General features: G+C 36.6%; 1 protein-coding gene across 6 annotated transcripts in view; it reads left to right on the top strand.

The window, feature by feature from the left end:
* SHC4 (SHC adaptor protein 4) overlaps window positions 1-27,706 on the top strand; it is a 167,821-nt gene that overhangs the window by 132,767 nt on the left and 7,348 nt on the right. For 4 of the 6 annotated variants that reach the window (XM_074294449.1, XM_074294452.1, XM_074294450.1 and 1 more), the window contains exon 11: window positions 15,040-15,215. The exons of 1 other annotated variant lie outside the window; for it this stretch is intronic. In XM_074294449.1, the coding sequence (XP_074150550.1) occupies window positions 15,040-15,215 (176 nt within the window). Of the gene's footprint in view, window positions 1-15,035; window positions 15,216-27,706 lie in introns of all 6 variants that reach the window. One more of the 6 variants, XM_074294454.1, reaches the window with a different exon arrangement.

Raw genomic sequence — 27,706 nt, 5'->3', positions numbered from 1 at the left:
AATCAGTCAGAAAATTAATGAACTTTAGCATCCAAAACTATCAGATCCAGGAATCCTCACTGTGTTTCTGATCTGTGTCTTCTTATAGTTGACTTGTAGCTTTGCACCAAAACCCAGATTAGTTTAAGCACTTCTCTTGAGGTAATGATGGTTGACCTATAGTGGTTCTCAGTCATGTTTCCATATTGACAGATCTGTTCTTTCATAGACACAGTTACTATTGGTAAACTCTTTATACTTGACAGTACTCCAAATTAACTCTATTATGAAGTATGTGTCTCTCTGCTTAGCAGAATCTCCATATAGTTTTAACCTTGGATGAATGTGCAACAATAATAGTCCATGGGTCCATTCTTCATGGTTAGACAAAGAGATAAAGACTACATCTATGATTTTCTTGGTATAATGAGCTCTCAATGAGTAACTTCTACTAATTCTGGTTAATACCTTCTCTCTGATTGATAGTCTTACAAAACTGCTTAGGACATTGAGAGATTAATCAGCTTGCCCAGCCAATATGTTTCGGAGTCTTGAACTCAGGTCTTCTGACTTCAAAGTCACATTCTATCCACCATCCCAATGTTGCCTCACTGAAGAAGTAAGATAAGTGGGGATCACATAAAAAAGTGTGACCTCCATCCCCCAGAAATCAGTGCTTGAAGAAATCTTATTTAATATTTTTTATCAGATGAAAAGACTGACCTTTAAGGTTTCTTTTAGCTCCCAGATCTAAGATCCAATGACCTTCCAGTTCTGTTGTATGGCTGTGAGTTACAGAACAACTGTAGTCTAAAAAGATTTGAAATTGAAAATCACCTTCAGAACAACGAAGAGGTGCTTGGTAGTTGTGAATAGACTCTAAGACATCCCACCAAAATGGGAAAGGAGTAAAGGATGTTATCCGAGAAATGTAGAAATAATGAATGGGTCCATGGTGAGAATGAAGGAATAACTACTGGATAGCTCCTGTGCTCCTCTGATATATTTACAATGTCAAGAAAAAGTGAGAAAGGCCTCTACAATGTTAAGCAGTCTCCTGATGGTGAACTGATGGGAGGATGTGTCAAGAGTCATGCCAGATAGACTTACATGGATGAGGTGCATGCTGCACTCTTGGAAGGAATACCCACAGGGATAACATATTCACTGGAATATTTGAATACTACTAATATAAAAGATCATTCACTACACAGCAAACTTTTCAAGCTTGCAGACCCTGCCCTTTGAGACTGTCAAATGCTAAGCTTTCGAGATAATCTTACAAGACATTGATAGCTGTATTTTAAATTTAACACATGCTTAGTAACGAGTTTTGCAGGAAAATACTCTAAACTATGCTTATTAAGTCATTGATTGTTACTATCACAGAAAGCAGATGTATTATTCAGAATATATTCCTCATTCCTTGTAGATATTTGGTCATCATCAGAAAGGGTATTGATATTGGAAATAAATCAATAAACTTGATCCTACCTCACCGAAACTCTCTGGAAGTATAAGCTAAATTCATTTAGGTGGTAAGCAGTAAAAAGCTCATTCTTTCAGCAGAAGGTGGAGGCTAAAAATACAAAAAATTCCAAGAAGGGTTTAGAAAAATCCATAGGATCAGATTTAGAGCTAGAATTTACAGGCCATCCAACCCAACCCCTCTCATTTAACAGAAGAGGAAATTCAGGTTTTCTTGACTCCAAATTCAATGGTGGTAGTTGCAGTGAGGTGACTACTGTAAGATAACTAGCTGGATATTAAATAGATAGATAGATAGGGATATGTAGATTGATGATAGAGAGATGTATAGATGGATGAATAGGTGAGTAGATGATGGATGGATGAATGGATGGATAGGTGTAACGAGCTGTCGTCTCTAGAAGCTGCTGGATCGCTCTCTGGGAAGAGATCTGCTGTGTCTACTCAAATCTTTCAGACAGATTCTTCTTTCTGTAGTGAACCGTTGTCTCCATGTAGTTGCTGTTAACTCTTGTCCAGAAAAGTGACTTCCCTTCCTGCAGAGAGCCCTGTCAGGCCTGATGCAATGCAGACACTTCTCCTTGAATCCTGGCTCTGAATCTCCTCCAGCTCTTATCCTTCTCCAGGCAGACTCACTTTCCAGGCCCACTGTTGCTTTTTATCCTCCCAGAGAATGGGCGTGGGATAATGCAAGGGCTTCTGGGAAGAACCACTTCAGCCAATGGGCTTGCTCCTTCTATCAAGTCAACCTGAGTTCTCACCTTGTAATTGTCCAACCTGAATTCTCACCTTGTCACTATCCAGACAACCCGAGTTCTCACTTAGTAATCCTAACAGATAGGTAGATAGGTAGATAAGTAGATGATAGATAGATAGTAAATAGATACATGATACATAGATGTAAAAACTACAGTGAATTATTTAAGCCCCTGTGGTCTTATCCGGCTCTAGATCAATAATCTATGAAAGCCAGCATAGATATATTTGGAATGAAGTTGAAATTTTTAAGGTTGATTTTAACCATATCATCCTATCCAAAATTCCTTAGAACACCTTATTTGGAATGAAGTTGGGATATTTTTAAATTTTTTAACCATATCATCCTATCCAAAATTCCTTAGAACAAGTTATGAGCCAATTCTGATGTCAGAGTCCTGACACCTGAGAGAAGGGGAAAGGGCTCAGAATATATGGCTAAAGACAATTTATTGTGGATCTTGTAACACTGATTCATTTACTTCCCAAACTCTTGGGAATTTGCTATGCCTAAGACTTTGAGCAACTCATTGCATGTCCCGATACTTAGATCTCACAGAGAAACACATAACCCTGAAAATGCAGAGTCAAGAAGACAAATTAAAATCCCATTTCAGACTTTTATTGAGTGATCTTGGGCAAGTCACTAGACTTTTTTTTCAGCTTCAGTTTCCTTATCTATAAAATAGGGATAATAATGACATCTACCTCCCAGGGTGGTTGTGAGGATCAGATATGATAATAACATAGAGCACTTCTGGAAATTTTAGAATTCTAGCTATTATTATTGGCTGTTATTCTATTCCTTTCTGCTTTTCTCTTGTTTTCCAACCTGACAGTGGGCAACAGTCTAGTGTCAGCCATGAGGTTAAATCTGAGATCGGCGGCTCAGGTGTTAAAATCGACTTCACCATATTCATTAAGTTCCACCTGTGTGCCAATCATTGTGCTTCCTTAATGTAGTAACATCTTGCTTATTTGGATAATGTCTTCACTCCAGGTGGAACACTGTTCTCCCTTCCTTCTTCCCATACAATTTCTTTACTTCCTTCACAGTCCTATCTCAAGAATATTCTCTTTCAAAAGCTTTCTCTAACTAACCTGACCCTTACTAATTTTCCCCAAGACACAGGAATAAAATTGAAATCATATCTTCACATATTATCCTCCATATCATGCTATACTTCTCCATTGTTCTACTCTTCTCCCCAGTTAGATTTTTAGCTTCTTGAAAGAAGCAATCATATTTTCTATTTCTTTTTCATCCTGAGAGCACCTGATTTAAACCTAAGTAGCTTTCAAATCCCAAGTAATCTCAATAATTTTTCCACAAGTGGATTTTTGTTGTTGTTGAGTCATTTCAGTCATGTCTGACTCTGTGTGAACTCTTTTGGCATTTTCTCTGCAGAGACAATGGAGTGGTTTGCCATTTCCTTTTCTAGCTCATTTTACACATGAGGAAATTAAGGCAGACAGGGTTAAGTAATTTGCCAAAAGTCACAGACGTAGTAAGTGTCTAGCACTGGATGTTTTCTCATGAAGACTGTTATGAACTCATGAAAATATCTTCCTGGCCCAAGCCCAGTGCTCTATTCACTGTGCCACCTAGCTGCCCCCTCAATTAAATACTGCTTAACAAAATGAGCTTTTTATTAGAAGTCCTTTTGAAATGGAGTTGGATTTCCTCTTTTTTTTTTTTTTTTTGTTGTTCCACACTGAGATAGTATAAAAGAGTGAAAATAGTGCTCTCTTTAGGATCAGTGGACCACTTCTGTTGCTTATCACTTATGTGGATTTTGGTGAATCCCTTCACTTCATGCAGTCCCAGTTTTCTCATCTGTAAAATGAGTGGGTTGGACTAAATGGCATCTGAAATCTCTTCTAGCTGTAGGTATTTTTTAGATAGTCTACAGTGGAGGTATCAGACTCACCATCAGTGGACAGCAAGCAGCTGCAAAACTCCCAAGTGCAGCTGAACCAGATGAAAATAATTGAAGGATGCTTAACAAAATAAATTAAAATGCAATACAACACAGATAATATTAATTTGTGGCTTTCTAAGTCAATATGCAGCTCTAAGTAGCCATTTCTGTTTGAGTTTGACACCACCAATGTACAATATATTGCATTATACTTCTGGATTTGCCTCCAGTTCAGTTGTCCAACTACCATTCTGATGCCTCATCATGGAATCGACTATACAATGGGCAGGCAATAGCCCACAAGTTCTAGGAGAATTGACCAAGGTTTGTTGAATTTTTGTCCTTATGTTTAGGGTTGGATTTTTTTTTTTTCATTTTTAAACAAACAATGCAAGGAATAATTTTCTAGCTATTTCTCTAAGACATCAAATTTTATCACTTACAAAATCCTTAAATTACAAACAATTGGTTTATAAGAATTCTTTTGTAAATTGTATATACTTGCTCCTAGGAACAAAGTTATAGATGAGGATCTCATTTTGGAGTTGACCAAAAAATTGAATCCATTCACAAAGTACTTCTTCATTTCCCTTGTTTGTCATTCCACGTACTTCTGAAATCACACCCCTGCTATCTCTTTTTTCACCCATGTATCTGAAGAGACATATACTTCTGAAGAATTCTGCATTTTTAATTGGGAAGAAAAATTGGCTTGTCAAAGCCAATCCCTCTATGTATTCCCTTGTCTCCATTCTCTCCTGTTTTCTCCATTGCATTGCCCTCATTATCATCTCCACTCTTCCCTAATTTTCAGTCTCTCCCTATTTATTAGTTCTTCTTTAATGTCTACAAACACAGCCAAGTCTCTCCATCATTAAAAATGCTTAATTAGATCCTTCCATGCCTACTAACTCCTATCTTCTATTTCTCTTCTCCTCACCTAAATCCTTAGAAAAAGTCCTCTAAACTCAGTATTTCCATTTCTCCACTCTCTTCACAACATCTGATCTTATCATTTAGCTAAAAATAGTCTTTTTATCTGCCAATGATCCCTTAATCCAAATAAGTTAGCCTTTTCTCAATCCTTATCCTTGACTTTTCTGTAGCATTTAGCACTACTGAGCATCCTCTTTTCTCGGGGTTTTCATGACTCTGCTCTTTCTGGGTTTTTGTGACTGCTCTTTTTGTTCTCCTCCTTCTTTGCTGACCTTTACTTAGTCTTCTTTGCTAGGTTTCCATCCATGGTTCGTTCACTAATAGTAGGCATCCTCCAAGACTTTGTTTTAAGTCCTCTTCTTTTTTCTCTCTATATTCTCTCAATTAGTAATTTCATAAATCTTTTTTGTTGTTCAGTTATTTCAGTTGTGTGGCCTCATTTGGGGTTTTCTTGATACTGGAGTGGTTTGTCGTTTCTTTCTCCAGTTCATTTTACACATGAGGAAATTGAGGCAACCAGGAATATGTGACTTGCCCAGAGTCACATAGCTAGTGTCTGAATTCAGATTTGAACCCAGGTCCTCCTGACTCCAGGACTGGAGCTCCATCCATTAACCAGATTGAAGTTAAATTATGATCTTTGTGCAAATGATTCTGAGATCTACATTTGTAGCCCTAGTCTCTCTCCTGAAGTCTAGCTTTGTATTAACCAACTGCCTAGTGAACATTTCAAACATAATATTCTATATATATTTCAAATCTTTACAGGTACAAAACAGAACTCCTTATTTCCCCTTTGGCCCCCTGAAAAACTATCCTTCTTCTCAATTTCCCTATATTATTTGGGGTACCACTATATTTTTAGACACAGGTTCACAGACTCATTGTCATCCCTTTCTCTACACTTTGGCTTATCCAATCAGTTCTTAAAATTTGCAGTTTATTTTTTCAATGTCTCTCACTCCTTTCCTCTTCTTTTTTAACATCCCTTGCTTCTTTTGAAACCCAATTCCTACAAGAAGTCTTTCCTGGCCTTGAAGTACCTTCCCCTCTGGGATTGCCTTCTATTTATTCTTCCTCATTAGAATGTGAGCTTCTTTGCTCTCTTTGGATAACATTTGCTAAAACTGAAACAAACAAATAACAAACAAAAACAAACAAAACCAAGAGTCTCTGGGCAAGGTTAACATATACATTTGTGAAGAATTCTGCATTTTTAATTGGGAAGAAAAGTAAATCACAAATACAACTTTCACAGCTTTAAATAGAAGATGTATTCATAAGCAAATAAGGAATAGAGGCAATTACCAAAATACACATATAATATTGATCACATTAAATTGGAAAGCATTTTACACAAATAAAATTGATTATTCTATGTTAAGAAGGGAAATAATTGCCTCGGAAAGATCTTTGTATTAAACATCTATTATAAGGATTGATATCTAAATGATATGTAAGGTTTTTACCTTATACCCAATAAACTGACTAAGAGGACAAAAGACAGGAATCGTTATTATTGGAGGTATTATGGAAAGACAGGTACATACACAATGCATAACTGGTGGTGGTGTGATTTGGTTCAACCTATCCTAAAAAGCAATTTATAATAATTCAAATAAAATGACTAAAATGTCCATGAATTTTGACTCAGATTCCATTGGTTAAAAACTTACCCTAAGGATGTCATCAACAAAAGGAAAGGCTCCATTTACAACCACATTTTTTTAGAATAACACTTTTAACAGTAGCAAATAACTAGAAACAAAGTAGATGTCTGTGCCTGGGAAATGGTTAAACTCTGGTACATAAAAATAATGGATTATTACTATGTTATAAGAAACAATGAGCATGATGAATATAAAGAAATTTGGAAAGATTTGGCCACAGTCATACAAAGTGAAGGAAGTTGAGCCAGGAAAACACTGTGAGAACTGATTACCAACAATGCAAGGGGAAAGAACAATAATCATAAAACAATTGAAAGTAAATGTAGTGAAATTATAAAGAGCAAGCTTGGTCCCAAAGAAGAAACTTGAGAAACTTGCCCCTTCCTGCTGTTTTGTAGAGGCCAGGGTCTGCAGATGTGAAACATTCCATACAACAATAGACTTTTTTTTTTTTTCTATTTGCTTATTGCTTTTACTGATTTTTTCTTCCTTTAAATTCTTTTTTTTTCTTTATGTAGGATAATTCTCTGGGCATACAGGGGAAAGATAGGTGATGCAAAAACAAAAGATTTCAATAAAAATCTATTTTTGAGAAAATGAATATGAGCTTCTTGAAAACAGGGATTGTTTTGTTTTTAGTCTAGCACATAGTAAGGATTCAGTTTGTGTGGATTAATTGATTGATGTGTTGATGCATGGATGGATAAATTCCAAATAAGTCTACAAAAGCCTCTTTTAACAAGTGTCTTAGCTGACATACATTTGGAATGGAAAATGCACTAATTGGAAATAGATATTGCTATAACTGTACCGTACTTCAGCTATGAGACTTGGGAAACAAAGAGTCATAGATTCAGAAACTGAAGGAACCTCTGAGATCATCTAGTCCAACAGATAAAGACTTCAAGATCCTAAAAGCTTAAGTATTACACAGGGGTTAACTAACAGATCTGAGATTTAAGCCAAAGTCTTTTGATTCAAAAATCCAATATTTTTTCCATTGTATAACAGTACAACTTTCATTTTCTCTCCTCTTCCCACTTTCCACTCCACTATACTAGCAGGGAGGCAGCATAGAAGAATAGAAAAAACAATGAACTTGGAATAATAGGACCTGAGTTTAAATCCCAGCTCTTTTTACTTATGACCTTGAACAAATTACTCAACTTCATCAAATATAAAATAAAGACTAGATAAGAGCTCTAACATCCTTCACTAGCTCCCTTACTCTCCTGTATGTTGTGGTAGCAAAAAGGCAACTCCATCCTCACAATATCGTGGATTATATGTTGGCATATTTGGAAAAAAATAATTTAAAAATCAAATGGTCCTATTTCAGGGGCTGTCTGTGGTAATCATACTTAAGTTTGAAATGAGATTTTCAGTGCTTGACTAATGATTTGACAAAGTTACTCAGGTTTTGAATTTGCAGCTTTCAGAGTTTTTCCCGTTAGAGATTCTCATGCAAGTATTTCAGAGACACCTATATAAATATTTTTAATAGGTGTTGGCCTGTTTCCTCCTAAGAAATTGTGTTTATTCAAATATTGACTTAAAAACTGAATTTGGGACACTATACACACTGCAATGGACAGTCTTGGTTGCAGGAGGTAATCACATTTATTGCCAGACATATTTTTTAAAAAAAGATCCTTAATGTTAAATTCACTTATGGAAAAAAAAATCTTAGATGGAGAAATAGCATAATGTTTCCCCAAACTTCAAGTTAAAATGGAAATGTTGATCTTTTTAATCAAAAAGATGTCAAATTTCCATATACCCTTAGGGTTTACACTTTAAAATTTTGGTACTTTACAGTATGAGCAGCCTATGTGTGGATCTATTTTCTACCACAAATTTTCTCTTAGGCAGGTTGGATAAGTTTCTCAGAGCAATACTTGGCCAACCCCCCCCCCAAATAATAACAAAAAAAAAACCTGGAATGCACAATAGCTGGCATATGTGGTTAAGTTTTTAGTCAACCACACACTTCAGTCTGGATTTTAAATGTGGGTGTAGGGTGGGATTCCCCCAATTTTATTTTATTTTTTTTTTTTACCATTTAAGATAACTTTACTAACTGAGAAAAGAAAATAGTCTTTTAACAAAGAACAGAACTTAAAAGAGAATGAATACAGATGGTAACAACTATGAATATGGGAGAACAGAATGTTTACAGATAGCTTATGTGTAGAGTAGGTTCTATGAATCCATTTTAAAGAGTCTCACTTCCTAGGACACCATCAGAGAGAGAGAAAAAAAAAGTCCACACTTACCTTAGTGGAAAGATTCAACTGGATTAACAAGTTTGTATGCCAGATCAGAGAGACAGCCTCAAATAATGAATAACAATTTAACATTAAATCAGGGAAACCCAATTTTAAGACCCATTTCTGAAACACACTTACTTGTATGACCCTTCTATTACTTTTATGGCAAAATCGTTCAATCTCGAAATGTTCTTAGGCAAGTCTGTAAGATTAAATATTCTACTTGGATGAGGGAAAAGACGTTTCCATACTGGGAGTTCATTTAATGAAATCACAGGCTAGAGGTAGGAAATGGATGAGTGATTTATTTCAATGGTAAAAGGAAACTCTGCCAAGGAAGGTTGATACCTTCTTTGTGACTTATAGTCTTAGTTGTCTAGTGTGCTATGAAGCTAAGAAACTTGCTCATAAATATCTTTATCTATGAAGTCATAGGATCCCCAAAAGAAAATAGTTCAAATAGGGCCCATCCTACCCATAATTCCAGTATTATTTAAGTTCTTAAAAGAGAATAAGATAAAATAACCACCATTTAATTGTGAATAAATTTAATGTTATTCATTCTATAAATAATTGTATTTTAAATGGAACAGAAGAATTTATCTCCAAGAGTAGAATTTTAGAAAAATATATTTTTTCTCCCTTTAGAGTTTTCATGCAATATAGTTTATATTATTTTCTTGTAATCCTATGTATTTCATTTTATTGTAATCCTATGTGTAAGGTACATGTATTGCTCTTGAATATATATATACACATAGGTGGTTTAAATGTGGCTTATGATAAAATGCTTTAGGAAAATCTGAGTGACTTTTCAGGAGAAACTGAATGATTTTCCTGTTGGGGTTTGGGGGGGATCAGGGAATGAGGTGACAGTGGAGCTAAACCTTAAAGAAAGAGGACTTTAACACAGAGGTGAAGAGGAAGAGTGTAGTCCAAGAATTTGGGGTAACCTATATCAATTCATGAAGACAGGAAAAGAACAGGAAGAGATCAGAGAATTAAAAGTAATCCTGTTTGGCTGGAATATAGTTTGCATGACAGAGTATAATATGAAATGTGGCTGGAAAGATAGGATGGAACCAGATGGTAGCTAGTCTTAAATATATGGCTAAGGCATTCATAGTATACTAAAAGCTGTGAAAGAATGCATGAGATATTATTGGTCCTCTCTTTCGGAAGTCAAACAAGACAAATACAGTGAGTGTTCTCTTTTTAGTTTGGGGTTTCCTGGAGTGGGTGTGGGAGTTGGAGACTCTGATGGCATTGCCAATAGCAGTTTCCTGCTCATAGGAGCAGCTCAGTATGCTTTGATTGATTTTGCCTGAGTCAGATAGGAAATGATGTTCTGTTTCTACTTAGTCAACGAAGACTGAAGAGAAGAGAGGATTTAATGGTTTTTTTTTTTCTTTTAAATATTTTTTATTAAAGTTCATTTATTTATTTCTGACATTCAAAAAAGATTTGTTCTTCCTTCCCCATCACCCACAAAACCCTCACTCTCCTCAAAAACCTAAAAAAGGACTAGAGATTTCAGAAAGAAAAAAAATTATGGAAGGGAGAATATCAAGATTTCTTTTAAAATGCAATCATTGCACAAATAATATATATGATCTGAAATTTTTTGCCGCACTTTAAAATCCTAAGTTGAATTCAATTTCAGATTCATTTCAGATCATAGAATCTCCACTTCTTCAAAGGAGTACTATATTAATTCAAATGTTAATTGTAATTATAATTACATTTAATCATTTTTATACTCAATAGAGAAACTGGCTGCCTGAGGAAAGCTTTTACTCAGGCTCCACTTTTATTACTCTCCTAGGGCAGTGCGGTTGTGTGGAAAGACTGTTAGACTTGGAATCAGGAAAGAGGGGAGGAAGCTTGGCCCAACAGAGCATGCTGGCCTTGGAGTCAGAGGGACTGGGGTTTCAATTCTTGCTCTGTCATTTATGATTCACCACATGGCCAGATCGGTGACAACTTCCCTGGGACTTAATCTTTTCCATGCAAAACAAAAGGGTTTGATTATATTGTCTGTAAGAGTTCTTTAGATTCTAAATCTGTGAGAATTTTTTTTTTTTGACTTCCTGTGCAATCTTGGTCAGGTCCCTTAAATTTCTGGGAACTGACCCTCATATATAAAATAAGGTGATTCAACAAAGAGATTTAGGGTCCCTTTCAGCTCTGACTCTGAAGACTTGTTTTTAAATCTCACCTCCAATACCTATTAGCTGTAATAGTTATGTAATAGTTTCTGGATCTGAGTTTTTCCTTGTTTATAAAATTAGGTAAATGATCTCCATGGACCCTTCCAGCTCCAGATCTTATTAAAACCTAGGAAATTATTTTTTAAAACAGAAATCTTTAATTTGTTAAAAGCTCAATTAGATAATGAGTTTAAGGATTTCATGAGACATTGAGACACATAGAACAGCACTGGTCCTCAATTTTCTTATATATGTTATTGTAAATATTATTACTCCTACTTTACACATGAGAAAACTGAGGCTCAGAGAGATAAAATATTTTAAACAAGGTCATAGAGCTAGCAAATGAAAAGATAGGATGAGAATTTGGGCTGCTGTCCTTTGTTATTCTTCACTACATAATACTATATATTATGTTTCTTTGACTTTCAGTAAAACAAAATATCCAATATTTTGAATGATTTTTTTTTTCTGAACTCTGAATGAATTTTTACGTATTTATTATGTGTCAGGCACTATGCTAGAAATGCCAAAGGGAAACATTCAATGTCTGTCCTTGAGGCACTTAAGTTCAAATAGGGGGAGATAGCATATTTAGGGCAGTGGTGGTCAGAGAAAGAAGTTTTGATTTGGGGAGTCACAGTGAATGAGAGTGGCTTTATACCAACAATTGATTATCATGCATTTTTCATAGGCAGTGGCCATATTTATTTATTTATTGTTTCCAGGCAAGAAGTAGAAAGTGAAAAATGCTAGGGCATGGTATATGGGTGGCAGATGAAAAGATGCCTGGGATATGGCCTGGATTTCATGGTAGATGAAGAGATGAGGTATGAAGTCTAGTCTGGAGCTGGCTTTTTAAAATAGTTTTATTTGCCACTCCTTTTTGTCTGAGAAATTTTAAGTGACTCCAGGTATACAGTTATAAAAATAAGTATACAAATCAAACATTTATTAATAATAAATCATATTTTGGGGACCCCCCCACATTCAGTCGTGAGACTTCATATGAGGTTGAGATCTACAGTTTAAGAAGCTGGGGTCTAGAATTAGATGAGTTTGCACTCATTAAATTCCAGAAATGAATGGCTCCTCCAGGCAGTGAGGGGACCTGGTCTTTGGAGACCCAGTCTGGAGAGTACTCTGGCAGGTGAAAGGAAACAGGGCTACCACAACTTCTCTGGGACATAAGCAGGATCTTTAACACAGGAAAATTCACTATAACATGAAACTCAATTTAACTTTTACCTTTCTTGAACTACATCTAAGGATTTAGTTGCTAAAGAGCAAGAAGGTTCAAGTTTGATCTTAACTATAGGGTGGTCATGGGCAGTGGATCTCAAGAGACAAAATGACTCTACTGTTGGTAGCCTGACACCACAAAAATAAACAAGCAAAAACAAACAAACAAACAAAAAAAACAAGCCAAAAGATTAAACCATTTAAATCAAATAACTAAACATTTACCAGTCACTTACTATATGTGCCAGGCACACTAAGCACTGCAAATACAATATTTAAAAAGGCAGAAGGTAGTCCCTGACCTTGAGGAACTTATTAAATAAATACAAATAATGTGATGTCATGAAAATATTCATTTATCCCCTAATTCTTTTGTACAAATGAATGAATCAGGCAGTGTGGCATCTTGGTTAAAAGATTGGTCACAGAACTAAAAACATGGGTCCCAGTTCTGTCTCTGACTGATTGTATGACCCGGGGAAAACCAAGGAAACTTTCAATTTCTTGGGCAACTCTCTGGGTTGCAAAGAGCTTTTCAACTGCATTGATAAGAGAAAGTTTCTTTTTAGTGAGTTTTCTCAATCACTGGAAATCACAAGTCAAGGGCTTGTTTATACTCTATATGATACTATATGATACCCAAAATGCATGCTATAAATCTGAGTATAAAGTTACATTGTTATAGTTACTCCCCTTGAATATACTTTTAAAAGCATATGTTCTCCATAGAATATTATTTATTTATTTGTTTTGACAGAACTAAGTATGATCACATTGGCAGGGGGTGAAAGATACTATTATAAGAATTACTGAAGTTTTTAAAAATAAGTCTAATTAAGATATAGTTAAATTCAATCACTGGTGATCATTGGAAGTTAGTTACTGACCAGCTTTTCTCATTTTCAACTAGCCCTTTTCTATTCCTTACCTTTCCTAAACTCTTTTTTTAATCTGCCTCACATAGCCCATGGTTCCTCCTGCTAGATTTTCTCTCCATGTACACTTGGAAGAATCTGAGGAAGAAACTAAGGAAACATGTTGAAGGGATCTCACTCACAGGCCAAGGACTTACTGTACTTTTAATAGTCCAGGCCCAAACCGAAAATTACTATTTGAAAACAAGTAAATTATGGCGAAAACAAATGTAAACATTGTCTTAGATACTTGTTTCTTCACTTGAGGTCTTTTATTCTGCCATTGATGATTTTTCCCTATGCAAGAGAAAATTTCCTTTGACAAAATTAGTTTTTTGATAAAGTATGAACTTATTTGACTCCTAGATTATCATATAAATAAATAGATAGATAGATGCATAGATATTATCTGGGACTATATATTTTTTTCTTGATCCTTCTGACATCATTGAATATGGATTGGCAACTAATAATTAACAATTAATTCTAACATTTGAACTATAAAAACCTTAGGGGTATGACTTTTTACTGGAAACTGGGAAACTAGAGACAAGTATCCTTAAAGGCAGGATATTTCTCTGAACAGGAGTCTATACAGCCCCCAAGCTCCTTTTCTACCATCTCCCTGGGAAAGAATGTGAATTAGGAGACTTTTCCCTAGCTATATCTGGGAACTGTGCACTTATCCCAGAGATGGCAATGGATAGAGATAGTGGTAGAGAGTTACTGAACCAAGTTGGGAACTACAGAAATTCAAGCTGGTGATAATAGCCATACAACAAAGCAGCACTTAAACAAAGTAGGGAAATTTCTTGATGAAGCAAGAACCAGAATTGAGATATAGTAAGTACCAGACCCATGATGTAGAATGGCAAACCTGGCTCTAACTTTTCACTGGTTCTGTGAGCAATATGGATGACTCAGATCTAGGGAAGGCAGTCAAGTCTCTATTAACTCTCAATACTTTCCCCTCAACTCAGGGCAGATAAGTTAAAGCAACTGTAAAGATCCCCTGGGGAGTGGGACTCACCAATGGGATTCACAACTATTTTTTACAATCCCAAATTATTTCCCTTGGAATAGAATTATGTGTGGAAACTTGCATAGATATTTGGGAGGGAGAAACTCATCACTGACAGAAGGAGAGTTGTCTTTATTGTTTATGAATGTAAGTTTTTATGTGGCTTTTGTCAGAATAAATAACTCTGTCCTATATTTGATGTTTTATTTGCCTGAATGCTTTCATGAGAGATGTGAGCTGGTTTCCATTATTTTTATTTTTGTGTAGCTCCAGATATGGGCCAAATTCTTATGTTCCCAGGGGAAATCCTGGCTGGGTGGTGGGAAATAAGCCAAATGCTGATGTTCCCAAGGGAAATAATGGGTGGGGACACAAACCAAAAGAGTATAATTCTAAGAAAGATCTAGAGGTTGAATGCAGGCTATATAAATCCAGAATTTTGGTTCTGGACTTTAGATTATACAAATTAAATAAAAAGTATAAGGGGAACAAGGCTTGATTTCTAGATCTTGGAAGCCAAGATTATGGAAATCTAGAAGATTCATATCCTAAGCTTATTCTATATTTGTATGTGCTAAGATTCATTAAAAAAATTTACATAATACAAGCAAGATACCATCCCTCCAGGTAGTATCAGTGAAAGAGTTGTGAAGACTCAAAGGGATCCATCATTAACGAAGCATAGGTGCAGGGTGGATCTCTTCGATGATCCCTGCTACATCAACACTCAGGCATTTCAGATGGCAGTCTGCCCTTCTGGAAATCAAGACCCCGCTCAAATACTTGGGAGCCCGTTACACTGTGCAAGTAAGTAACTAGACACCTTTTTCACATTCTAAAGGGAACATTCTCTCTACTTCATTTGAAAATGTATGCAAAGATCACATTTCCTTTTTGCTCAATTTACAGTTGGGGGAAGGGAAAATTTTGAACATATGCTGGATTTTAGCTTGGGTACTCTTCATAGAGGTGACTAGGTGGCTGAGGTGGGCTTTGAGTTACGAAATTGCAAGTTCAAATATAGCTCTAGACACTTAGCTGTGTAACACCCATTAGAATTTCCTCAATTGTAAAATGAGGATCACAATTCAATCTACCTCTCAGATATGTTATAAGGATCAAATGAAATAAATATTAGCACAATGCCTGACACATAGTAGATACTTAATAATTGCCCATTGCCTTCTCACTCCCTCACACCCCTGTTCATGGAGTAAAATTTAAAATTTAAAAGAGATTTTTAATATCACATGGCTTTTGTTGAAAAGAGAGCATAGTGAACTAAAATATAGTGGAGAGAATCAGGAAAACCAATTTAGCTCCACCTTGGGAATCTACTACCTATGTGTCAATGGGTAAGTCACTCTTTCTGGTCATTAGTTTCTTTATTTATAAAAAGAGACACAATGACCTCTAGAATCCATTCTAGCTCTAACTTTATGTGCCTGCAATTATTCTGGGCTCCCTCACAGAGGCAATGTGGTGTAGCGGTTAGGGAACTAGACCCGGAATCAGAAAGAACTGAGTTCAAATTCTCTCGAATCAACTAACTAGCTACATGTCTTTAGGCAAGTAATTTAATTTCTGTGGGTCAGACAGCTTTTTCCTTATTGGTCTTGTCTGCCCCAAAATTTGAACACATTCTCTCAAACTTTTGAAGTTGACAAGATCACATTCTAGTCTTGCATCTCTAATGCTCCTTCATCTAAGGCAGAAAAGAATAGGACTAATCAAGTCAGAAGCAACAATGAGACCATGTGTTCATGGCTTCATGTTAAACTGAGTGGGGAGAATAACTACTTCTGTTCTTTCCACTTGAAGGCTTACATATTGCTCTTTCACTCAAACTAGAATCACCGGGGTCTATTTGCATGCATGATCAATTCTAACTCAAAACTAATTTAAAAGACTGGAAACAGTTTTAGAATACATGTACACATGTTATGATGTTTACATGGAAGATTCCATTAGGCTGAATAGACTATACATGCTCATAAAAATTGGGCTCTCAATTACCAGTCCTCCAGGATGCAAAGGTAGGGAATCTACTACTGAAATTCATTTTTAATGCAGTGGAAAGAACACTGAGCTTAGCTAGGATATGAGTTTAAATTCAGAGTCTGTATAACCCAAGGTTGAGGTACATAGGTGGTGAAGTAGATAGTGCACCAACCCTGAAGTCAGGACCACCTGAGTTCAAAACTGGCCTCAGACACTCACGCTGTGTGACCCTGGGCAAATTAATTAACCCTGATAAAAATAACTTTAAGATCAGTCACTTCACTTCTCTGGGACTTAGTTTTTTCATTTTATAAAATGGCAGGATTGGACTTTTAAGCTCTTTGAATTCTTTATCTTTGATCCTATGATCTATGATTTACTGATTCAGTAAGACTATCAGTGGCAGCTTTGCAAATAAGTTTGCTAGACCAAGTTTAGAAAGTGACTTTCTTGGATTCTTATAACTTGATTGAATCATCTGAATTCTCTGTGAATTATATCTTACATTATTAGAAGACTGAACTCCTCTCATACAGGTTCTAGATAATGACTGCATGAGACTTGCAAAGATCACTGGGTATGAGAACATTGGCTCAAATGGTCCTGAGGGACTCTTATAGTGGGTGAGATAATGGTATGAAATCCACTGAAATCCCAAATGAGAAGTGCTTAATTCATTTCTCACTGAAAGTCATCCTGTGGAGATGAGGTATAATTCTCTAGAGAAAATTCTACTGGAGTCAAAATTTTAAAGTAGCTTTTGTTGGAGTAGATTTTTTAGCTTCCTCTTCTTGTAGCTATCACATTTCATAAGTGCATGGAGGGTGCCCTGGGGAATGAAGGTATTACCTTGCTTAATGAATAGACTGAGATCACAGCTCAGAGATGTTAGCATAGAGTTCCACAACTGAAGTCGACTATGTCAAAAAAAGAAGGAAAAAAATGCTCGTAACTGAAATTGGACCTCAACTTCTACATCTATAAAATGAGGGAGTTAACTAAAATCATACTATTTATAAGAAGCTTCTCCTGGGTCCTCTTAAATGTTAGTGCCTTCCCTGTGTGATTATCACTGATTTATCCTATCTATATGTCTTTTTTGTATGTTGTCTTTCCCAATCTTAGCTGCTCTCATTGGGATCTTCTCTAGTTTTTCACTGTCCTTCCTAAAATGTGACTTTCAGAAATTAACTCAACATTCCAGAGCGTAACATAGTAGGTAAAGAATAATAACAACAATGATATAAGTGCCTGAAACATGGTCATCATCACCATGCACCGTGCATAATCAATCCCCTAAATTTGACATCACTCTGAATCTATCTCAAATATATTTGAATTGGCATCATTAACTTTAATATATATATATATATATATAGTACTTTTACCCATTTTGGGTTATTGTACTCATTTTAAAAGAACTTTAAGGACAATTTTAATTTCTTTTTTTTATTATGATTTCTATCTACAATAGTGAACAGGTCTATAGACAAAAACAATAATAAAAGATTATTGTATATGTAATTATAAATATCTACTATGTAGAGACTTTTTAAAAAGCATATATTAAACTTAACATGATAATACCAATATTGAACTCTATTCTCTTATGAACTTCCTTCTGTTTACTTTGGTATATTTTGATTTTAAATGGCCATTCAGCATCCTAGAGTGGAAAAAGATACATGATCAAAACTCAAGAAATCTAGGTGGAAGTGCTGGACCTAACATTTACTAAGTTTGTGATCATTAGTCATAAAAAGGAGAAACAGCCCCCAAAAAGAAGAGGCCAAGACAGAATTCATTTGCTTTACTTCCTGAGATCACACAAGAAAAATATATTTTCTTACATGCTCTTCTGTGCCTATATTTTATAGGGTTTTTAGCATTAAAAGTGGAGTTGGTTCAAGGATTTTTCTGTATTTATTGAGATGATCAAATGGGTTTGGGTGTTTGTTTTTTAAAAAATATGATTAATTATGTTAATTATTTTCCTAATGTTGAACCATCTTTGTATCCCTTGTACAAATTTCATTTGATTGTAATGAATGATTTTTTTAGATAATTCACTGCAGTTTGATAGAATTTTGTTTAAAGTTTTTGAATCAATGTTCATTAATGATATTGGCTTATAGTTTCTTTTCATGCTTTATTTTTCCTTGGTTTAGGTATCAAGATTATAATCCAAATTTTAATGAACAAAAGGATTAGCGTGCTTTCTTTCTCCATTTTTGATATCAATTTGTGAACTACAGGTACTAACTATTCTTTAAAAGTCTGAAAGAATTCTGGAATTCAATAGGTATAGGAGTTTTCCCCTCTATTTGGTGGTTCTTTTATGGCTAGATCTATTTCCTTTTCTGAGATATTTTTCTTTGGGTCTGTATCATTTATTTGCAGTCCTTGAACCAATTTCTATTCTTATTGCATTGTGGTTTGTAAAGGATTTGTCAGATAGGTTAATCTGCGCTGCATTCTGAACTCCAATGCTCTTCTAAACACATTACTTTACATAAATGGATCATTCTGTATGTTTTTACATAATATGAATTTGTCCATAGACATGGGAAAGGGAAGAATGGGGCCAAAAGCTATTGGAGGAGGGGGTTGCACATGGTTCAAGGAGAAGTTGGGCCTGAAGATAAAGAAACAACAGCAAGAGAAAGAACTTGTGGGACCGTGTAGAATCCTGGTCAGAACTGAGAGGAAGAATACATAGCAGGAAGTTACATGGAAGCTGGATACAGACATAGACAGGGGAAGATGAGCCAGGGACAGACACACGATATGTAAAAGCATACAGAGAAAAGACTTAAGATGGCCAAACATGTAGGGTAAGTGGCCAAAGATTTCCTCTTTTGGTGTTGGATGTCTCAAGTCAAATCTCCATCCAGTGGTGCTGCTGATTTCACTTGGAGGGGTTTTTTTTTTTTTTTTTTTTACAGTATTTATTTTTAAAGTCTTTTTGGATGGAGAGTAGGAGATTATGGAGCTGGGATTGAGAAGCAGAGTGGAGACAGAGCACAGTTCTGTACAGTAAAGAGAAAGTGGAACTTTTTTAGGGGAAATGAAGATTTCTTTCAGAATTTTTTAGTAAAGTCAAATTTGTATAATGCAAATTTATATAAAGTGAAAACTATTTGCATTATATTCTCTCAATCAATTAACCAAGATTTTATTAAGCACCAGGCACTCCTCTAAGCTCTGGAGATACAAAAAGAAACAAGAGATAGATTCTATCTTCAAGGAGCTTATGATCATATGGAAGGGACAGCATACCATATATAATACACACACATATACATGTGTGTGTGTGTATACACATAAAAACATATATATATATATATATATATATATATATATATATATATATATATATATATATATATATATATATATATATATATATAAAGCAATCTGTGGACAGTATGAATAGGAAGTGCAATTAGGAGGGGTTAGGAAAGGCTTATTATAGAAGGTGAAATTTTGGTTGGGACTTAAAATGAAGCCAGAGAATTCAGTAGTCAGGGCAGAGAAAAGAGAGCATTGCAGGCATGAAGATAATGAGAAAAAAATGCCTGAAACTAAGAGTTGAGTTGTTGAATGGAAGATGGACTGAAGTAGGAAGAGACTTAGTAGCAAATAGTCTGTGTTATTTTGGATGATCTTATATTTGAATACGAAGACCTTTCTCCTGATTGCAGAATTTATTGTTTCTGAATTGAATTGTTAACTAGTGTGTCTTGGAGTTTACAGCCTTGGATTTGTTTGTTTTTGATGGATGTGATCTGTGAATTCTTTCCTTTGGAATTTTATTTTCTATATTCAGAAGTTTGAAACAGTTCTATTATTTTCTTCATTATGGTGTTAATGGTTTTTGTCCTGCTGTATTCTTCTGGGAGGTTTATAATCCTTAAGTTTTGTCTATGCATCCTATCTTTGAGATTCCCCATGTTTTACTTATATAGCAAGTATTTTTTCTCCTCTTCTTCTAGGTATTTTTTTACTTAAATGTTTTTACATTCCCAGTGTATTGTTCTCTCTTTGTTTCTTTGATGAGGCTTGCCATTGTAGATTGAAGTTTTTCTGTTCTGCTTATCATTTGTGCTATACAGGACAAAATTTCTCATTTTTCTTTTAAACAACTAAGGAACAATGTATTGAGGTTCTGTGTTGTCTTCAAATTCCACAGAGTCCTTTGTCTCATTAAGATCATTTTCCTTCATTTTTCAGTATTTATTCATAGACATCTAAACCAGTTTACTAGATCTAGACATCACATTTCCTTCTACTGTTATTGTTTTTCCTATTGATTTTTCTATGTTCAAGGTCTTTAAGATTATTTTCTTCCTGAAATCTTTGATATTTTCAGGTTTTTTTTTTTACTCTTATTCCCCCCCATCACTGTTTTTTGAGGGTTTGGGGGTGGTGGTGGGGAGAACTGGATCTTAAAGCATCTCAGTCTCCTACCATATTTGGAAATTCACAGTTTGTTATGTGTCAGAACTTGAAACAAAGTGCTAAATCAGTGGAATTGATAGAGACAAAAGTTGTTTAGCATAGTGCTTAACAGTTTTCTAGTTCAGCACATGTACTTAGTACTTACTATAGTTCTATAAAATTCACACCTTTAAGAGAGAATATATAAACTAGGAGCCTCAACCAGGATTCAGTTGGGGAGATTCAGAAGCCAGAGAAGGCAGGCAGGAACTCAAGCTTTTGGAACCAAGGCCACAGTGAAAGGCTCTCCAGAAAGTTGCCCAGCCCCCGGAAGGAGATAATAAAGGATCTGGACTATAAGAAAACTAACCAGGCTGCAAGAAAGGAGACAAGACTTTGAAGGAGACAATAAAGGATTTGGACTTTAATACCTGGCTGCATTTGGGGTGATTACTGAACTGAAACAAAGGCTGCCTCCAGAGACCCCAAGAAACCCTAACAAGATAATATTACATTTGAAAGAGAATATTACAACAGTTCCCCAATGTAGGTTTCCACTCCTAAATGACTTTTGGATGGTCAGAATTGACCCCAACTAGATACTATGCTCTTCCTTCCTTTTGCTCTAATCCTTACTTCTCTGGCCTAGCCCTAGAAGTTAAGCCTATTTTCCTCAGCACTAGCAATTTAGATCTCGTTTCCTGAAGAAGTGTAATTGAGAGCTTTGTGGTACTAGGATTGTCAGGTTGCAGCCCCTGGCAGGCTTTTGCTCCTAAAAGACTGTGGTCAAGCTGGTTGATGAGATCTACATTCTTGCCAAGAACTAAGGAATCTATGGCACTAGAAGAAAGTAGGGTATCACTTACTTGCCTTTGTATTCCTAAAAGTAAGCACAGAAAGGTAATAATCAACTTATTCTCTACTCTAGTCAGACCATATCTGGAGCATCGTGTTGTTTTGCAGATCACATTTTAGGACCTTAACAGGATGAGGAGGAACCAAAGGTTGGCAATCAGAATAGATGTTAAGGGCTACAAATTTTATTTGGGCTGTGGCAATTCTTTGTACCACACCTACTGAATAGGCCAAATCAGATATTATATTTATGTCTCCTGGATAATAAGCAAGAGCTAGAATGCATACAATTCATTCTGCTGAGTAGACTGAAAAGGAGTTCTGACTGCTCTCTTTATAGTTAAGTCACGAGAGTATACAGCACAAATATTATGTTTGGAGGCATCTGTAAAGATAGTTTGTCCTTTAAGAGGAACTTTAGAAACCTTTTCTTCAAGAATCCATCGCCAATTATATAACAGTCTGGTTATCTTTAATGGACACCTGTGTGTAAAATTTGGAGCTGTGGCTAATAAAATTTGCCACTCTGGGATGGTTTCACAGCACACATTAACTTGTGCATTAGTATAAAAGATGTTTATCTTGTCAGGTCTTATCCCAGATAATTGTACTGCTTGTTTAATGGCCTTTAATAAAATTCTAGCTACAAACATTGGGTAAGGAGTAAGGCTTTGTTCTGGTTGTGCTGGGAGGTTCACCCACTCTATCACACTGTCTCCTTGATGAAGGACTGCTGTGGGGGCCTCTTGTGTAGCAAAAACTGATATTTCCAAGGGTTTTTGAGTGACTCTTTCAACCACATTGGATAAAGCCAGTTCAACTTCTCTCAAAGATTCTTGAGCTTCTTTTGTAAGCTGGCGTGGTGAATTTAAAGCACTGTCTCCCCTTAAAATGTCATACAATGGTTGCAATTGACAAGTAATCAAGCCTAGCACGGGATGCATCCATTGGATATCTCCTATCAATTTCTGGAAGTCATTTAAGGTGTTTAGTTTCTCTGTTCTTAAGGAGAATTTTTGTAGCCTTAACTTCTAGGGCTAGACCAGAGAACTAAGGATTAGAGCAAGAGGAAGCATCTTAAGATATACTTCATATCCTAAATATTGAAAAGGAGCATGTCTTTGAATTTTTCTGGAGCTATGTGCAATTTATAATTCCTTAGTGTTTCTATGGTTTTTTGTAGACATGCTTCTAACATTTGTTCCTCAGGTGCACATCCAAATATATCATCCATGTAATGTAATAACATTACTTTTGGAAATGCTTTTCTTACTGGAATAAGAGCAGCAGCAACATACATTTGACACATAGTAGGGCTATTTTTCATTCCTTGTAGCAAAACTGTTCATTTTTTTTTATAATTTAATTTTTATTTTATTTTATAATTATAATTTTTTTTTGACAGTACATATGCATGGGTAATTTTTTACAACATTATCCCTTGCACTTACTTCTATTCAGATTTTTTCCCTTCCTCCCCCAACCCCCTCCCCCAGATGGCAGGCAGTCTTATATATGTTAAATATATTACAGTATATTCTAGATACAATATATGTGTGTAGAACCGAATTTCTTGTTGCACAGGAAGAATTGGATTCAGAAGGTAAAAATAACAGTTTACACTCATTTCCCAGTGTTCCTTTTCTGGATGTAGCTGATTCTGTCCATCATTAATCAATTGGAATTGGATTAGCTCTTCTCTATGTTGAAGATATCCACTTCCATCAGCATATATCCTCGTACAGTATCATTGTTGAAGTGTATAATGATCTTCTGGTTCTGCTCGTTTCACTCAGCATCAGTTGATGTAAGTCTCTCCAAGCCTCTCTGTATTTCTCCTGTTGGTCATTTCTTACAGAGCAATAATATTCCATAACATTCATATACCATAATTTACCAAACCATTCTCTAATTGATGGACATCCATTCATCTTCCAGCTTCTAGCCACTACAAAAAGGGCTGCCACAAACATTTTGGCACATACAGGTCCCTTTCCCTTCTTTAGTATTTCCTTGGGATATAAGCCCAGTAGTAGTATGGCTGGGTCAAAGAGTAAAAACTGTTCATTCTTATCTTTTATAAGGCTCAGCTAAGTTAATGCTGGGCACTGAGAAGGCAAATCTTTTCATATCTAGAGGGATAGAATAGAAATCATCCTTAATGTCTATAACCCACAGAGGCCATTCTCTTGGCAATTGAGTAGGAGATGGAAGTCTAGGCTGAAGAGTTCCTATAGTTTCTATCTGTTCATTTACCTTTCTTAAATCAGTCAACATCCTCCATTTTCCAGATTTCTTTTTTACAACAAATACTGGGGAATTCCAAGGACTTAGAGAGGGTTGTAAGTGTCCTTGGTCAAGTTGTTCTTGCACTATGTCTAATAAGTCCTGAATTTATTGCTTGTTAAGGGCCACTGTTCTATCCACACTGGTGTATCAGTTTTCCATTGAATAGGAACAGGAGAAAGTGTTGTCAGGCCTTCAACAGAAGCCCTGCCTAAAAAGCTGGAGTACTCATTTGTAATCCTATCTACTACAAAATGTCTCTTCTCCACAGATTGATGGGAATTTTTTCAACCACAAAAGGAGTAAAGACTCCTGTTTCATTTTCAAATATCCATCTCAAAGGGACAGCACTAACTTCAGCTGCTATTGATCTTCCTATCCCAGACATGTAGGTGTCTGCCTTAATCTCTGGCCAGTGACTGGGCCAATTGGCACCTCTAATAACTGTACAATCTGCACCCATGTCTACCAATCCTTCAAATGGTATTCCATTTATATAAATAGTAAGCATAGGTTGATCAGCTGTCACAGCTGCTGTCCAATATATTCCTGGGTTTTGCTGCTTGGAGCCAGAACGTGGGTGACTGTCACCAGGTTGCTTATTGGGGTCTATCTCAATAAACCCACTGCTACTATTTCCCCTGATTGAAAAGTCACACATTGTCTACCTGTGTTAGTGACTGGGATATTATCTACACATTCCCCAGTTTCATTTTGTAAGTACTCTCAGGAGGTGAAATGGTCAAGCCTACTGTGCCTGGAGGCAAAGGATACATAGGCTGGAGAAGAACAGATTTCATGTCTCCATTGGGTATCTCAGTTGTCCCAGCTGCATACAACTCTATCCTCCCTAATTGTAATTCCTTCCTTCTATCAAGTTGCTTCCTGGCTGATTGGTTATGTCTGGGTATTGGACTTCTAGGCACTCTCTGGGTGTGGCATTGGTTGCCATCATGCCCCAAGTGTTTTTTGCCTGGGGCCCTGGAGCTGGGCCCCTCATCCCTGAATCAGTCTGATGCCCAGTGGAACCCTCTATTGCATTTTGGACATGGGGTATTGGGTCTTGTTTTCCCACCCTGTTTTCTCACTCTGTCTCTATGCCAACATTGAGCTTTAAAATGCCCTACTTTACCACATTGAAAGTATTGACGAGTCTCTCTGGAAGTCCCTTGCCAAAAGGGACCCTGTCTTCCCATGTTGGGATATTGGGAAGTCTGAGTCATAGCCTGGCTATAAAAGGTATTTGTGCCCACTGTGGCACAGCGTCTTATGATCTCCTCTAAAGGAACATCCTTGTGTAGTCCTAGTATAATTCTTCTACAAACCTCATTGGCATTTTCTCTAGCAAGTTGCCTTATCAAAGTGTTTGTTACTGTATTTTCACCATTAGTCCGTATGACAGCTGTCTACAAATGTCCCACAAAATCAGCAAAGGGTTCATTTGATCCTTGTACAATTTTTGTGAAGGCCTCACCCTTATCATTTTTACCTGGGAGAAAAGCCCATGCTTTGATAGCAGCAGTAGCAATTTGCTCATATGCTGCTATGGAGTAATTAATCTGTACTGAAATTTCTGCATAAGAACCTACACCTGTTAGTTGGTCACAGGTTATTGAAGTATTAACTCCACTTTGACTATTTTGTTGGGCTTGCATCCTACAGAGTTCACTATATTCAGAAAGCCACAAGAAGTTTTGTCCAGGTTCTAAGCATACCCTTGCTGTAGATTTCCAGTCACTAGGGGTTAAGACTTCATAAGCCAAATTCTGTAATAACATCTTAACATAAGCTGATGTAGCCCCATAGAGAGTGCAAACTTTTTTCAGGTCTTTGAGAATATCTATATCAAAAGGAGCGTATCTTCTACTTTCTTGGCCTAAAGAGTTAAACTGTTGAATCACAGAAAAAATTTGAACTCTCAGTTCCCCTATGTCCCTCTCTTCTTCAGTGGCTTTGATTAATGCCTTTGCAATCTAGTTATAGGAAGAGGTGACTGCTGGGGGGGGGGAGATGCTGATGATATCACCACCCCTCCCACTACTCCTCCTCCCTCCATCCCTGAAGGTGGAATTGATGCGGGCCTGTCAATAATCTACTCCCTAGGTGAGGGTTGAAGCTGCCTCAAGAAAGCCAGAATCATCATACCCTTGAACCTCATTTAAGTCCCATTGCCCTCGGGCACAGTCTTGAGACTGCTTATTGTCTTTCTTTTTTTCCTCACACTTCCTCATCTGGCCATGTTTTCTAAAACTTTTCCTTTTTCTACAACTTGCAAGATAGTTTAAGGCCATTTGAATTATATTGTATATATAAAATACCTCTGTGGAAATTGAACGAGGCCTTGTTTTTGTATAGAATTCTTTAACTTGTTCTCCCACAAGTTTCAATTATCTACATTTATTTTTTCTTCCTCTAAGAACCAAGGGGACGTGCATTTTAATGTGCCCAAGAGTTTAGCAATCTGTACCCACGTTATAAGTAAACTTTGCTCCTCAATTATCTTAAGCATGCTTTCTATAGCACCACTGTGAGGTGGGGGTGGGGCTGGGGCTGGGGAATCTTTTCCTAACATCTGCCCCATTTCAGCTATAAGAGTTTGCTAATTTAGCCCTTAACAAAATAAGTTCCTTATTTGTCTATTAAAATACTCACCTAGTTTCCTGGTCAAAGGAGGACTTCAGTGGAAGTATGGTGCTTGGCCCACACGTTGGACACCAAATGTTGTGACCTTGGATCTCTTAGAATCATCAAGAGTCAGGATAAACAAAAGTCTTTATTCTTGGTCTTTTGCTGTTGCAGTCAGGGGATTAGATCTAGCAATCCCCACACTTCCTTCCTCTCTCTCCACCACCAGGAGAATTAATCAATCTCCTCCTCCTACTCCACCCACTGATCTCACTTCCCCTTCTTTGTCCACACCCACCGATCTAGCCAGCACAGAATAGTTGGGGAGGGTCATCCTCCAAACATGTGGTAATAGAGAATTGTCCAATTGGTAATTAGCCTCATGTGCCAGGTTACCTTGCATCTGCTCATTTGTAGCCCTTCCTCACTTCCCTTGGGTACTTTTCATTTCCCTTCCTGAGATGTTGGTGATTATCTCCTTTTTATGCTTTTCATCTCCCTTCATGAGAAGTCGGGGCGGGGGGCCATGATCACCTCCTTTTCAGTGTTTTCACCTCCATTCTTTAGAAGTCAGGGAGGGTGTGATCATCTCCTTTTTGGGGTTCTCACCTCCCTGAGAAGTCAGGAATGGTGTGACCACCTGTGTTCTGAAACAAAAGAAAGCAGGATTTGTCAAGGGCTACAAATGAGCAGATGCAAGGTAACCTGGCACATGAGGCTAATTACCAATTGGACAATTCTCTATTACCACATATTTGGAGGATGACCCTCCCCAACTATTCTGTGCTGGCTAGATCGGTGGGTGTGGACAAAGAAGGGGAAGTGAGATCAATGGGTGGAGTAGGAGGAGGAGATTGATTAATTCTCCTGGTGGTGGAGAGAGAGGAAGGGGGTTTGGGGATTGCTAGATCTAATCCCCTAACTGCAACAGCAAATGACCTAGGATAAAGACTTTTGCTTATCCTGACTCCTGCTGATTCTAAGAGATCCAGGATCACAACAAATAGAGAAGAATGGAATATGAGGATCAATGAAAGGAAGTAGGAATAAACATTCCTACTTGAAGAAGAGAAGATTTGAGGGAAGGGGAA

This window comes from Sminthopsis crassicaudata, chromosome 2, assembly GCF_048593235.1.
Source record: "Sminthopsis crassicaudata isolate SCR6 chromosome 2, ASM4859323v1, whole genome shotgun sequence".
Taxonomy (NCBI): domain Eukaryota; kingdom Metazoa; phylum Chordata; class Mammalia; order Dasyuromorphia; family Dasyuridae; genus Sminthopsis; species Sminthopsis crassicaudata.
This window is presented reverse-complemented; position numbering and strand designations above follow the sequence as displayed.